Here is a 15,338-nt window from a genome sequence, read left to right as displayed (position 1 = left end):
ATAACTTTCAGGGATGACCTCTGGTTTTTTCCTCTCTCGCCTTCTTTTTTTTTTTTATTTCATCTGGACTAATCCTCTCACTAAATTAAATGTCTATCATATCGCATCCTTTGCTCCTTTCCATCGAACTCTGCAATCCACATTTCTTCGATCTCTCTCCATAACCAGCAGCCCAAAGTCCTGATATTGTCTTAGTCACTCATCTCTTGACATTCTCCAAATACTGAGTACTCTGGATGTCAGTAAAGCTGTGGGACCGGATGGTATTTCACCACAAGTTTTGAGAGAATGTGCTAAGGAACTGACAGCGCCTTTGATCTGGCTTTTCAATGAAAGTCTGGCTGCAGGAAAGGTGCCCATGGAATGGAAGGAAGGTAAGATAGTGCCATTGCATAAGAGTGGTAGCAGACTGAAAGTGTCTAATTATAGGCCAGTTTGTGTGTCATCAGTAGTTAGTAAGATCTTGGAGAAAGTAGTGAAGGACCTTATACAGCATTGGGCAGATGAGGGTAATGTTATCTGTGAGAGTCAACATGGATTTGTGAAGGGGTGCTCTTGTTTTAGCAATATGCTAGCCTTTTATGATAAAGTTACAAGAGCATTAGATGAGGGAAAGGCATATACTGCCATTTTCTTAGACTTAGCAAAGGCATTTGACAGGGTGCCACATGATAAGCTGATATTTAAGTTGCAGCACATGGGTCTGGATGTCAGATTGGTCGACTGGATTCAGGATTGTCTGTCCGATAGGTAACAGAGGTGTGTATGGTGGGGCAGTTTCAAGGAAGCAGAGGGTTACAAGTGGGGTCCAATAGGGCTCAGTACTGGGACCTATATTGTTTAACCTTTATATCAATGACATTGTCAGTAGATTGCAAGGGGATATTCAGTTGTTTGCAGATAATACAAAGTTGGGAAGGATTATTAGTAATAGTGCAGATGTGGTAGCCCTGCAAGAGGATTTGAATAAGCTAGATAGATTGGCAAATGAATGGGAGTATCGGTTTAATGCAGCAAAATGCAAGGTCTTGAGGTGTGGGAAACATCGATGGGACACTGCATACTCTACTTTCTCCAGGAGTTATACTGGAGGAAGTAGAGGAGACGAGATCTGGGATTGATGATTGATCGAAACCTGAAATTTAGGCGCCATATTACAAAGGTGGTGAAGGTAACACAGAGGATTGCTGCAATAATGAGAAGGACACTGACCTACAGAGATAAATCAGTTATTATTCTGTTGTATAAGACCCTGATCAGACCACACTTGGATTATTGTTCTTAGATTTGGTCCCCAGGATTTGAAGGGGATAAATTAAATGTGGAAAGGGTATAGAGGCAGATAACAAAGATGGTTTTAGGACTGTACAATGATAGTTAAGTATCGGCTGAGGGAGTGTGGACTGCAGATTTGGTGGATAGGAGGAGGAGAGGTGATATGATTGAGACTTTTAAACTGTTGAGAGGTGGTTACAGGATTGACACTGGGGAGTTCTTTTGCTTGGTTGAACAATGGGAAGGAGTGATGACAAGAGGTCATCCCTGGAAGTTACGAAAGGAAACTGTGAGCAAGAGGGTGCAGAGTGGTTTCTTTGCATTGAGGGTGGTTGAACCATGGAATGCATTGCCTGATCGAGTGGTACGAGTGAGAATGGTCAATGAGTTTAAGGAGTGGTATGATAGACTGTTTCTTAGGAAGGACCTCCCATGATGAGTCTTTTGACTCCATGGTGGCCTGAATAATAATAATAATCTCCATATCACACTGCAAACCAGGTGACTAGATTTAAGTACAATATCCAAGTGAGGTCTGATCAGTGCTTTATACAGTGGCACCACCACTTCCTTATCTCTACATGTTAGTTTTTATCATAGCAGCACTATGATGTGCAATAATAAATTTAGTTTAATCCTTTATCCAAGTGTAAGCAAATAAGGTCTGCACCGGATGTATCTTCACTTCCAACAACTTTCTCTAAATCCAGAGTAATTTAATAATAAGGTGAGACACCTTTTTACAACTCGTATAGGTAAATATGACTTCTCCATTACTTCCACCTTAGTATCACCACCTCTGGGTCTGGGTAGTGGCCCTTACCTTAATGCATAGCATTATACATGTCCGCAAAGAGATGTGCTTTGCATTATGGGAGATGCTAAGACAAGTGATGAGAGATCAGTCCACCTTTACCACGAGTTGCCTCAGTCCTGAAGATACTTTAGGCGCAAACTTTGTTTGCTTATACTTGGATAAAGGATTAAACTAAATTTATTATAGTCTAACCAGTGGGAAAAAAAAAAAAACACTTCTAATATGATGTGCAATCTTTGCAACACATGCAATATGCCCTTCAAACCTCAGTCTACTGTCACCCATCACTCCCAAATCTTGAATCTCATCCTCCTCATGCAGTATGGCACCATCAGTATATAACGCAGCCATACTTTTCTGCACTTCAAAATGCAACACCTTGCATTTATTAATATTAAAACTACAACCCCACTCCTTTGTCCAAGTCTATTCAAATATTCCTGAAGGGAATTAACATTAGCAGTGCTACTTATAATTCTTTTCATCTTTGCATCATCAGCAAACAGCTGAAGATTCCCAGTCAGTCCACATGATATATCATTTATAAACAAGTAAAACAGCAGGGGATGCCCACGAACAGAACCCTGAGGCTTGCCACTGGTTACCCCCTCCTTTTTTTTTTTTTTTTTTGAAACACTGAGAGATGTGTGCCCGTGATTCCAAATAATGAATATATCATCAACATATCTTTTCCAAACTTTTGGTTTAAATGAGAAGGAAGATATGGCTTTCTTTTCAAAATCTTCAAGGAAGATGTTAGCTAGCACTGGGGACAAAGGATTGCCCATTGCCAGGCCTTGTTTTTGTTGGTAAATGGAGTCCTGATATCTGAAGTAACCAGAATGAATGCAATGCTTTAATAAAGTGAACCTTTATTTGGATAATTTGTCCTGTAGTAATGTAAGTACCTCATCTGTAGGAATGTTAGTAAATAAAGATATAATGTCAAAACTAGCTAGAATGTCATTTTCATCGATGGGAATATCTTTAATATGAGAAACAAAATCTGTGGTGTTTTTGATGAAAGATGAAGATTTATTGGAGAAACACTTGAGGTACTTTGCTAAATATTTTGAAAGTTTATATGTAGGTGAATCAATTCCTTACACAATTGGCCGAAGAGGGGTGTTTTCTTTATGAATTTTGGGAACTCCATAGATGTGTGGGATAAAAGGATGTATAGAGCGTAATGAGAGGCGAACATTATGAGGAAGTTCACTCGCAGTCTTCAACAAGTTGTTTGTAAGGTTTTGTAATTACTACAGGACAAATTATCCAAAAAAATGTTCACTTTATTAAAGCATTGCATTCATTCTGGTTACTTCAGATATCAGGACTCCATTTACTAACAAAAACAAGGCCTGGCAATGGGCAATCCTTTGTCCCCAGTGCTAGCTAACATCTTCCTTGAAGAATTTGAAAAGAAAGCCATATCTTCCTTCTCATTTAAACCAAAAGTTTGGAAAAGATATGTTGATGATATATTCATTATTTGGAATCACGGGCACACATCTCTCACAGATTTTCTTCGTCATCTAAACATCCAACATCCTAATATAAAATTTACTGCTGATCTAGAAAATAATAACTCCTTACCTTTCTTGGATGTTATGCTTACACGATGCTCTGAAAGATTAAAAATCTCTATGTACAGAAAACCTACGCATACCAATAGATATCTGCATAATCTTTCTCATCATTTTCCACAAAAACTTGGAACTATATCTACTTTAGGACACAGAGCACGTTCTCTCTTAAATGATCAAGATGAACTACAAGAAGAAATGAATCGCCTCACTCTTATTTTTAAACAAAATGGATACTCTGAAAAAACAATTAAGAAATTTCTTCTGAATCCTCCTAGGCAGTGCACAACAGAGACTATTAATTTTAAAGGTAGCATATCCATTCCATACATTAGCACAGTCTCTAAAAAAAAAATAGCTAAAGTCCTTAAAAAATATAATATCAGGACCTTCTTCACCACACTTCCTAAAATATGTTCTCTAATCAGCCATCCAAAACCTACTCATCACAACCTTAAGTACCCTGGAGTATATAAATTGTGGTGCGATTGCAATTTCCCATACTTTGGACAAACAAACAAATCTATTGAACAACGGATAGAAGAGCATAAGAGAGATCTCTTATAAAAGATCTCATGCAACTGTCATGTTCTTTTTTCAAATAATCATGTTGTTCAAATTTTCAAATCATTCATGTTCTTTTTTCAAATAATCCTAATGATGACCAACAAAGCCACTCCGTTTGCTGGAATAGATAAGAAAATATCTTTTGCTGTGATGATGAGTTTGAGAGGAAAATTGTAGAATCAAGGGAAATCCTGCAGAACCCGGTCCACTTAAACAACAATTTAAGTTATAACATCCCAGATAGCCATGCTGCAGTTATTCAATATTGGCGTTCACGTGAACCTGCATGCACAGTTGCAATAAACAATGGCACGCCAGTTGGAACAACTTGAAAAAATACGTTTTTATGTACCGATTATGTGAGGCAATTTGTACCTGTAATTTCCACTTTGTTTAGAAAATTCAATATTAGTATTCCTTTATAAATACCTGAAGAAGGCTGCTATATGCCAAAACTAGTAGTATTTATCATTAAAATCTTTATATGTTATCTCGGTTTTATGGTCATTAAATTAAGCATGCAATACAGAGAAAAAGGGCATTGTGGAGGCAGCATAAGAGAAGTGGAAGTAACCAATTTCATGAGTTCTACAAAGACCAGGCAAGGAGAGTGACTTGGTTGGTGAGAGTAGCTAAAGAGAGGTATGAACAGCAGTTAGCTAACGAAGCTAAAAAGAATCCTAGGGAGTTCTTTCGATATGTAGCCAGCAAAAGAAAGAATGATTATGGAAGGATGACATTGATTGGAGGAAATGGTATAAAGACAGCTGTTGCAGAATGTGTGGTGGAGATACTTAATGAGCAGTTCATAAAGATCTTTCAATCTTGTGAATGTGACTTCATGGAGAGATTAAGAGCAGTTGATGATGGGGAGGAGAGACTGACTGTAAGTGAGCAAGAGGTGTTTGGGGAGTTGAGTAAACTAGATGTAAATAAGGCTGTGGGACTTGATAATATATCACCACGTATTCTGAAGGAATGTGCCAGAGAGTTGACACCTGCCTTGACATATTTTTTTAATACGAGTCTTGCACTTGGTCAAGTCCCTAAAGAGTGGAAGGAGGGCAAGATTGTGCCACTTCATAAAGGAGGTGATCGAACTCAAGCATCAAACTATAGGCCTATCTGTGTGTCGGGTGTTGTGGTTAAGTTGTTGGAGAAGCTTGTGAGAACTAGAATCCAGAGTTGGGTTGACAACAATGGTATAATCTTTGATGGACAGCATGGATTTGCTAAAGGGAGGTCGTGTTTTAGTAATCTACTTACTTATTACAATAAAGTGACTGCTTCCTTGGACAGAGGAGAAGGATACACAGTAATATACTTGGATTTCGCAAAAGCTTTTGATAGAGTACCTCATGATAAGTTGACAGTCAAACTAGAGCAGATGGGGTTGGATATTAGATTAGTGCATTGGATTGGAGACTGGCTATCTGAAAGGTATCAACAAGTTGTGTATGGGGGTGCAATATCCAGGAAAAGGAAAGTCACTAGTGGAGTGCCTCAGGGATCTGTTTTAGGGCCATTACTATTTAACTTGTATATTAATGATATTGGCGAAGATTTGGATGGAGATATTCAGTTGTTTGCAGATGATGCAAAGTTGGGACGAACCATAAAGAGTAGTGAAGATGTTGTGGCCTTGCAAGAAGACTTGAATAAATTGAGTGATTGGGCAAGCAAATGGGGATGTGAGTTCAATGTTGCAAAATGTAAGGTTTTAAAATTTGGAAAACAAAGATGGGATGCAGAATTTATACTTGGTAAGAATATATTGTTGGAAGTAGAGGAAATAAGAGATCTGGGAGTGATAGTGGATAAGGATCTAAAATTTAGGGGTCACATCGCCAAAATTGTGAAGACTTCTGGGAATGATGAGGAGGACACTGACGTGTAGAAGTAGGGAGATTCTTGTTCCATTGTATAAGGCTTTGATTAGGCCACACATGGACTATTGTGCCCAGATTTGGTCACCTGGTTTTCAGAAGGATGAAGAGATGTTGGAAAGGGTCCAAAGGCGACTGACTAAGGTAGTTTCTGACCTCTGGAATGTCGAGTATGAGGAAAGATTGAAAAGATGTAATTTGCAGAGACTAGTGGAGAGAAGGAAGAGGGGAGATATGATAGAGACCTACAAGTTGGTAAGGGGTTGCTATAGGATCAATGGTGGAGAAGTTCTACAGCGAATAGTGGGAGATCAGGGGAGAACCAGAGGTCATCCCTGGAAACTGTATAAAGAGGGTGTGAGTAGGGGAGTGAGAGGCAGGTTTTTTTCGTGCAGAGTTGTGAATGATTGGAATGCCTTGCCTGAGAGTGTGGTGTCTGCAAGGAGTTTGAATGTGTTTAAGACCCGGTATGATGAGATGTGTGTGAGATAAAAGGACCTCCTAGATGAGTCTTTGACTCCATGAGGTCTTGTTTAATAATAATAATAATAATAATAATAAAAAATCTATATTTTTTTCAAATGTACAACAACCGAGTAAAAGCTGATCACCACATATATATGCGCTGCATTGTGTGTTACCATTGAGGATAATATTTCTGAGATGTATTGTAAACATGAATTGTATGTTTTTTGAATAAATAACGGGTACAAGTATTATTTTTTACTATTAAACTCCTGACCCTAGGTATACAAGTCTATATATCCAGTCTATATACCCAGGGTCAGGAGGATAAATCAATTAAGAATTAATGCACAAATAGCATTATTAAGCAGAAGCTTAATAATCATAGCAGCAAAAAGAAGTAGAGAGATAAGGAGAAAGGTGAGCAACAAGATTCAAGTAGTAGAAAGTGCAGTAAAGAATCAAGAACTGCCAGCATGGTGAAGAATAGCAACATAAGATTGAAAGTAAATTTTCTAGGCACGTGGAGATCCTGACATTTTTTCCTACATGATAATTAGATGGAAGAATTAAATTTATTTAATGTGTTGATAATAGAAAGGTGACAGGTGAAATAGTTGAGATACTGAATGATCCATTTCCAATGGTATGCCATTCAGTTTGAAATATTGCAGTGATGGAAGAGGCAGACGAATTGGAGGTGCTGAGGTATTACACAATCATAATGTGAATATAACCATGGTATTAAATGAGATATATTGGCCTGTGTATTATGAGAATGCACAAGGAAATTGGTAGTGCCTCTTAACAGGATGTTTAAATCTCAACTCAGACAGACCAATGGAAAGAAAGCAAAATAGTTCCACTGCATAAAGGATATTCCACAACAAATTTATAGACAGATGAGTAACTCAGTGGTGGAGTATTGGAGAAATTGGTCAAAATTGAATTCAGAAATGGGGGAATGAGAACATGCTGCTCTGTGTGAGAGTGCAGTTTTTATGAAAAATAGTTCTTTGCCTTAATTTACTTTTTACAATAGTAACAGTTACAATGGATAAAGGAAATGGCTGCATAATGATAATGCTTCAAGGCTTTGCAAATGCATTTGACAAGAATGCTACCTTGAACTGTTACATACCTCCTGAACAAATGGAGGTAAACAAGAAGACAGTAATGTGGATAAAAGGATGGCTGAGGAAACATCAGTAGTATGTGGAGAATCTGAGTGTTGAAGATGACTGTGTGCTGCAAGATTCTGTATGTAGGCCACTATTTAATTTATACATTAATGATATAAGAAATATCTACTTTGCAACATCAACAAAACTGAATGGTTTACAATTTCAAGTTTCATAATAAGTAATATAGAGATCCTGTAAGATGATTTTAAATAGTGACAGTATGAGGGAAAGGATAATTGTCCTTTGCTCATACTGATAATTTGCACTTTGCAATGAAAAGATTACAAGGTATGTAGTACAGTGATAGAACTAGACTGCAGGGAACTGAGTTTAAAGATTTTGATTGACAGGGAGTCAAAGTTCAGAGGGCATATTGCAAAAGTGGACAAAATAGCTTGGAGGATCCCTTTCATGTTGAACACTGATAAGAACCAAGTGATAATGCTTCGATATAGCCACATCTGGATTACTGCACAGTCATCTGAAACCCATAGAGATGAGGAGGTAGTGGAGTGGATCCAGAGGCACATAATTAGATTGTTACAGGAATGTTCCCTATGAGAATTCCATAATCATGTAACAAAAGTTTGGGGATTACAGAATTGGTGGAAAAGAGGGGGGATATGATGGAAACAAGCTACTAAAGGTATTTAAGATTGAAGAAATTTTTATTTCATGAGAAGAATGGAAAGAACAGTGGTTTATTCTTTGTAGAGTGGTCAATGGGTTTCAGAGCTCATTGTTGAGTGCTTTGCCTGTGAACAGATTGGAGATGGTTATCATTTTTTACACAATACCTATTGTCTGTGTATATCCATGATGCATTTTTAGACTTTATGAAAGTAACTGGAGTAGTAGTAGTAATAATAGGAATAACTCAGTTTACTATCAGATCCATGCTCAGATGAAATTATTCAAGACCTCTGCTGTAAGTCCCTGAATTTATACACATTCCTGACTATGTTTTTGATGATGATAAACTTTATCAGAAGAGATATTAGTATTATGTCTCTGCTGATATGTGCATAACAGATTGTCATCCTATTCTACTCATTCACAACTCTCCAAGCAAAAAATGTAGATCCTCACCCCTTATAATACTTGTTCGATACTTAGTTCAGCCCCCTCTCCCATATAAACATAATGCCTGTACTGAAAAATTTTCTTCGCACCAATTATAAAATTTATTGAATGGGTTTTATAGGTTTTATCATATCATCCTTTCTACACCTATCAACCCATTTCTGCAATCCACAAATCTTTAGCCAGCTCTTAAAAAGCATCCTTATAAACCTTTCATCATCTTGGTCACTCACCTCTAGATCCTCTCCACTTCTTCCTCATTCTCTAGAAACCCAGTTGACCAAATCTCAGCACAAGTGTAGATGGGGCCCTTATAAAATCATTAAGGATAATAACTTATCTCTTCTTGTCAAGCAGGTAATTATCTGAGCTGGTTTAGCCACTTTTGCAATATGTTCTCTGAACTTCAACATCCTATCCACCATCAACCCTGAAAATACCTGGCATCAATTTTTTTTTTGGAGTACAGTTCCATCAGTGTGACACACACACACACACACACACACACACACACACACACACACACACACACACACACACACACACACACACACACACATTCTAATCTCTTCGTCCCAAATTGCCTTATACTTTGCTACATTAAACCGACATCCATTTTCCTTTGTGCATAGGCAGTCTATTTAAATTATCTTTCAAAATCTCAATCTTCACTGACACTTGCTTTACTCAAGTTTGCTTTGCTCAATTCTTTACTCAATTCTTTCAGAAATGATCTGAAAGAAACTATTCAAACAATTTTGAATAGTTTCTTTCAGATCATTTCTTATGTCATTAATGTACAAATTCAATAGTATTAGTGAACAGAGCTCTGGCACACCACTAGTCACAAGAAATACCAGACAACTAGCCATCAACCATCCACTTATCCACATCACTAATTTCATATCCATCTCCATTTATTACAATTCATGTATCAGAATTTTTTGTAGTATCCTGTCAAAAGCCTTTGAAGTCCAGTAATATCAGTATAGTATCACCTTTTATTCAATTTGACTATCACTTTATTATGAGAAGTTTTTGAGACATGAAATTACTTTCACAAAATAATCCTTTATCCCATATAATATCTTATTTCTATATACTCTCATTCTTAGTTTATTCCTTAACTAACTTCTCCAATACCTTGACTGCCACTCCTGAGATGCTGATCAGTCAATTTGCTACTTCAGTCGTGGCACCTCCTTTATGCAGTCTAACTGTTTTCTCTTCTTTTCATTCTTGGAATCAATCCAGAGTTGAGATTAAAATTAAACAATGTAGTCAAAAGCACTGCCGATTTCCTAGCACTGTCTCATAATATTCAAAGTGATATACTATCTAATCATATCAAGATTGATTCTGTAATAGCCTATGCATCTTCAGTTCATCTATCTCTATTTCCACATCAGCCTTTACCTTTCTTAATACTGCTGCCTGGATTATAAATCACTTAGCAACTCAATTTAGTCTGCTTTGGTTATCTTTCTTACCATTGGCATTGTCAAAAATCCTACTGTCATCATTATTCCTTTAACTTGTCACATACCAAAAGAACTATATGGGATTACCTTTGGGCTTGCACAGTTAATTTTTTCTCGTACTCTGATTTTGCTGCCTTTACCATACTGGTCCCCCCTTCTGCTGATATGTGCACAACAGATTCCATGCTTTGTGTTGCTCATGTACTTGCTGATCACCTTTCTCTTTGACTTCCCTCCACAAACCTTTTTTAACATTTGTGTTTAAAGAAGCTGTTCATCCATTTAACTTGTATGCAGTCTATTATTTCAAACACTCCTTTACAAACATCAAACATCTCCCATACTGCACCATCAACATTGTGCCATGGCATTGCTCCAAGGCAGTCTCTTGAGTTTTTATTTTAATCACCACCTCTGTAATTCCACATACTCTTACTTAACTGAAAATTTCACAAACTTAGCCACCTCCCAGGTCAGATAACATGATCACTCCCACCAACTAGTGACAACATGGTCATCTTTGTTAGAGAGAAATCTTTGGATGAAATTACTAGACTCAAAATCTGGCACTCTCAAATCTGTAGTACTTTTCATCATATGCTGCTTCAAGTAATTATTCCTTAGTAATTGCCTAAATTATTTCCTTCCTCCTATGTGTCTATTCCTCCTCTCAGCCTTTTCCCATAATTGAAGTCTCCCATAATCACTTGTCCTCTTTCCCTTATTGTACTAAGGCACCATCCACATTATTCTTTTAATTCCCTGGTCTATATCAGCAACCAACTGAATATTTTTGATGCATCGGGCACTAGATGGTCTTGAATGCACAGTTTATCAACTATCAACAATATCCCCTCATCCTTTCACTCTGTCCTCCCTGAAAATACTACATCCTTCACATTCTATCCCACTGTCAGCCATGTCTCACTGATGCCAATAACTTTTTATAAGCTAAAAATAGCTATTTCCAAAAATTCCTTTTTCTTGTTCCAAATATTCCTGGCATTAGTGGAAATAAAGTACAATAGCTCCCTGGGCCAACAGCTGTCCTTACAGTTTATATTAACTATCCCATTCTGGTTTGTTACCAGTGTTACTATCTTAGGCATTTTTTGTACATTCTTACACACTCAACTGCTCCTCTTCCTCCCCACCAATAGATCTAGTTTCCCTGATTGTGCATCTTCATTCTCTCTTTCCCTTCCTCTCCATTCAGTAGCACTTCTGCACTCTGAACACCAAATTCATTCAATTGCAAACCATCCACAATATGAGTTTTTGTCATCAAACTTGCTCCACATCATTCCTCTTGCATAACCTATGCAATAACTCATTTGCAATTATGGTCCTCCTCCTCAACTCACCCCTGTTATACCTTCAGAATAGACTATCTTAACTCCCATTCTTTTGTTTTGCTACTATCATGTGTCGCTTCAACTAATTTATTCATGCCAAAATAATAGATATTCTGCTCTTCTCCATTCTAATGATCTTGCTAACATTAATCTTTGCAATTGGTAAACATGATTTTGATCACTTTTGTGTCAAGCACCTCTTATCATAGAATCATGTATATAAAACATTCTCCATCCTTTGATTTCACAAAGGATGGAGAATGTTTGTGTTCTTTTCTAGCACTTCTTCTTTTCATCTGTTCTCAGGTGTACTGCTTGGTAAATGTTTCTGTATTTGTTGAAGGTCATCTCATCTTTTGAGCACTATTGTACTACTTTACATCAGTACCATGTGCCACACTATGAAACATACAAGATAACTTACGATAAAAGTAACCTAAAACTAATTAAAACTACATAATCTGTGTAATGCAATTTATATTCAATATTGCTAGTTTTTTTAAAAAAAACTTTTGGGAGCACCCAGTCACAGGAGCATTCTAAAAAAATGCATATAACAGACCACATGAGTAATAGTTTTTGTTTTAACCTAGAAGAAAATGACAGAATACTTGTGTATATGGATGGTATACTAGCATGGGTCTTGTGTGAAGCGGCTAAGGAATTATCGGTGCCCTTGACCATGTTGTTTAATCTGAGTCCAAAGGGTAGATCATGCCTGAGTAACTTGCTCAAGTTTTATAACAAGGTGGATAAGGGAAATGGGTTTACAGTGATACTGCTGGACCTGGCAAAGGCGTTTGACAGGATACCACATGGAATTCTAATCCGTAAACTACAACATATGGGAATGGATATAGGATTGGTGAGATGGATAGGTGGGTGGTTGATGGAGAGATATCAAAGAGTGGTTTATTCAGGAGTGGAGTCCAAAAGACGGCCTGTGACTAGTGGGGTGCCGCAGGGTTCTGTTCTTGGACCACTGCTGTTTAATCTGTTCATTAACGATATAGGAAAAGATCTAAGTGGAACAGTTCATTTGGTCGCTGATGATGCAAAGTTGGGGAGCGCAATAGTGAATGCAGAAGATGTCACAGTCTTGCAGGATGACTTAGATAGATTGGAGTTCTGGGATAAGGAGAATGGATGTCAATTTAATGTGACAAAATGTAAGGTTATGCATTTTGGCGTGAAAAGATCAGCAGCAGTATACCACATGGGTGGAACTGTACTCCAAGAGATTGATGAGGCCAGGAACTTGGGAGTGTTGGTGGATAGGGAGATGAAGTTTAGGGGAACATTGCAAAAGTAGCTAAATCAGCTCATCAACTCGCTTGGTTGTTGAAAAATACCTTGACGAGCAGAGACAAGCAAGTTATTGTACCTCTGTACCAAGCCTTGATAAGACCTCATCTCGACTACTGTGCCCAGATTTGATCACCTCAGTTCCTCCTTGATGGGGAGGAGGTGGAGAGGATCCAGAGGTGAGTGACTAAGATGATAGCAGGTCTATGGAATGAACCATATGAGAACAGGTTGAAGATCAGCAGCAGTTAATCTGTGGAACTTGAAGATTTGTGGGTTGCAAAAACTGGTTGATAGGCGGAAAAGTGGAGATATGATTGAGACATTCAAATTGCTAAAAGGATTCTATAAGATTAATTCAGAGGATATTTTTGAGATCAGGACTGGTGGTGGGAGAACTAGGGGACACCTATGGAAGCTGGGCAAGAGTGTGGTTAGCAGTGGTGTTAGAGCTGGGTTCTTTACTTTTAGAGTGGTAAATGAGTGGAATAAGCTGCCAGAGTCTGTTGTGGGTGCTATGACAGTGAGGGAGTTCAAGGCAAGGTATGATAGATACTGTGAGAATGTCATATAGTTGTGTGGACATGATGTTTAGGGCCTTCCTCAATGAGTCTAAGGACTCCCTGGACTAGCCCGAAAATAATTATCTTTATATAAAGATAACTAGTTTGATATTTATAAAAATTAATGCATAAATATCATTAGTGTTGACAAATATAGTGTCGGACTGGATTTTAGTCATTTAAAATAACTTATTTTAAATGACTTTCAAAGTAATAGAATTGTTTTGCAACAATCAGAATGATTAAATCTTGAATGCATGTTTGAATTCTGACATTTAGCCTGATCTTAGCAGATTAAGATTTTTTCCTTTCTTCCTCTTGTATTGGCAGTAGCATAAGATTTGGAAAGAATACTTAATCTTTCAGGTGTTTTGTATTATGAGAGATACTGAGATGGGAGTGTTGTTAGCTTGGTCCACCTTTGCTACGAGTTGCCTGGTGTTGTACTACCTTACCCCGGTAAGGTAGTACAACACCATATTCAGTCCTGAAGATATTTTCAGGCGCAAACTTTGTTTGCTCACACTTGGATAAACGATTAAACTAAATTTATTATAGTCTAACCAAGTGAAAAATAAACTTTCATCATCTTTCTCTAAATCCAGAGTAATTTAATAAAAAAAAAAGGTGGCACACCTTTTGGTAACTCCTATAGGTAAAGATGACCTCGCTATTGCTTCTGCCTGGTATCTCCACCTCTGGGCCTGGCTCCCACTGAAGAGACCTCAATAAAGGTCGAAACTAGTCTGAGTAGTGGCCAATCCCTTAATGCATAACATTATACATATCTGCAAAGAGATGTGTTTTGAATTATGGGAGATACTGGGATGGGAGTGTTGTTAGCTTGGTCCACCTTTGCTACGAGTTGCCCGGTGTTGTACTTCCTTACTGGGGTAAGGTAGTACAACACCATATTCATTCCTGAAGATATTTTCAGGTGCAAACTTTGTTTGCTCACACTTGGATAAAGGATTAAACTAAATTTATTATAGTTGAAGAATAGTTTTGTAGTCTGAGTAATTTAGATCACTGTAAAATACAAAAATTCATTTAGCTTTTAAAGTTATAAACACAAGGAAAATTTTTTTAATATTAAATATTAATTTCTTTTTTAATTGAACAGAAATCATGTGTTAAACTTTGGCTTGCTCTTTGAAACATGCCTGGCAGCTTTTCTTTCTTACACTCCTGGAATGGACAAGGGTCTTAGAATGTATCCTCTGAAGTAAGTCTACCAGTTTTTCATTTGGATCATTGTTGGTAAACAAAGTACAGGTAACACTGCTAGAAATTTAAAATTATATTTTGGTAGTGTTGCCTGTACTTTGGTTCTTTGAGTGTAGTGCAGTGTGATATAATAGTATTTTTAGTAATTTGAATTAATAACGTATATCTTTAAAATGGCTGTTCACTGTCACCTTGATTACCATTTAGAACATTTTGTGTGACTTACCCACCGAAGGTTCTAAACGTATAGTACACTAGTCCCATGATTGGGCTAAAGATTTTTTTTTTCATTTTCTAATTTTTTTTGTATTTTTTATTGATTTTTATATAGTTTAGAAACCCTGCACTAGAGACCAAACATGGAACTTTTTTTCAAGACATTTCAGACTTCCATCAAAAAGAGTGGTCTCACACTAGGTGATGAAATTCATCTCTTACCTAAAGACAATTGCAAACATCCATGCTCACTACAGGATTTGAACCTGCAACCTGTGGGTTGGTAAGAAGATATGCTAACCACATTAGTGCCGTGTGTGTGTGGGCA

General features: G+C 37.4%; 1 protein-coding gene across 3 annotated transcripts in view; it reads left to right on the top strand.

Moving 5' to 3' along the window:
- Nucleotides 1–15,338, top strand: part of LOC150097892 (sodium/potassium-transporting ATPase subunit alpha-like) — a 221,532-nt gene that overhangs the window by 183,516 nt on the left and 22,678 nt on the right. For all 3 annotated transcript variants that reach the window (XM_090405971.1, XM_090405968.1, XM_090405969.1), the window contains exon 20: nt 14,691–14,792. In XM_090405971.1, coding sequence (XP_090262097.1) covers nt 14,691–14,792 — 102 coding nt within the window. The remainder of the gene's footprint in view (nt 1–14,690; nt 14,793–15,338) is intronic.

This window comes from Typopeltis vanoorti, chromosome 16 (genome assembly GCF_054136105.1).
Source record: "Typopeltis vanoorti isolate ZY-2024b chromosome 16, IOZ_Tvanoo_1.0, whole genome shotgun sequence".
NCBI lineage: Eukaryota > Metazoa > Arthropoda > Arachnida > Uropygi > Thelyphonidae > Typopeltis > Typopeltis vanoorti.
The sequence above is the reverse complement of the archived record's forward strand: the minus strand, read 5'-3'. Positions and strand labels throughout refer to the sequence as shown.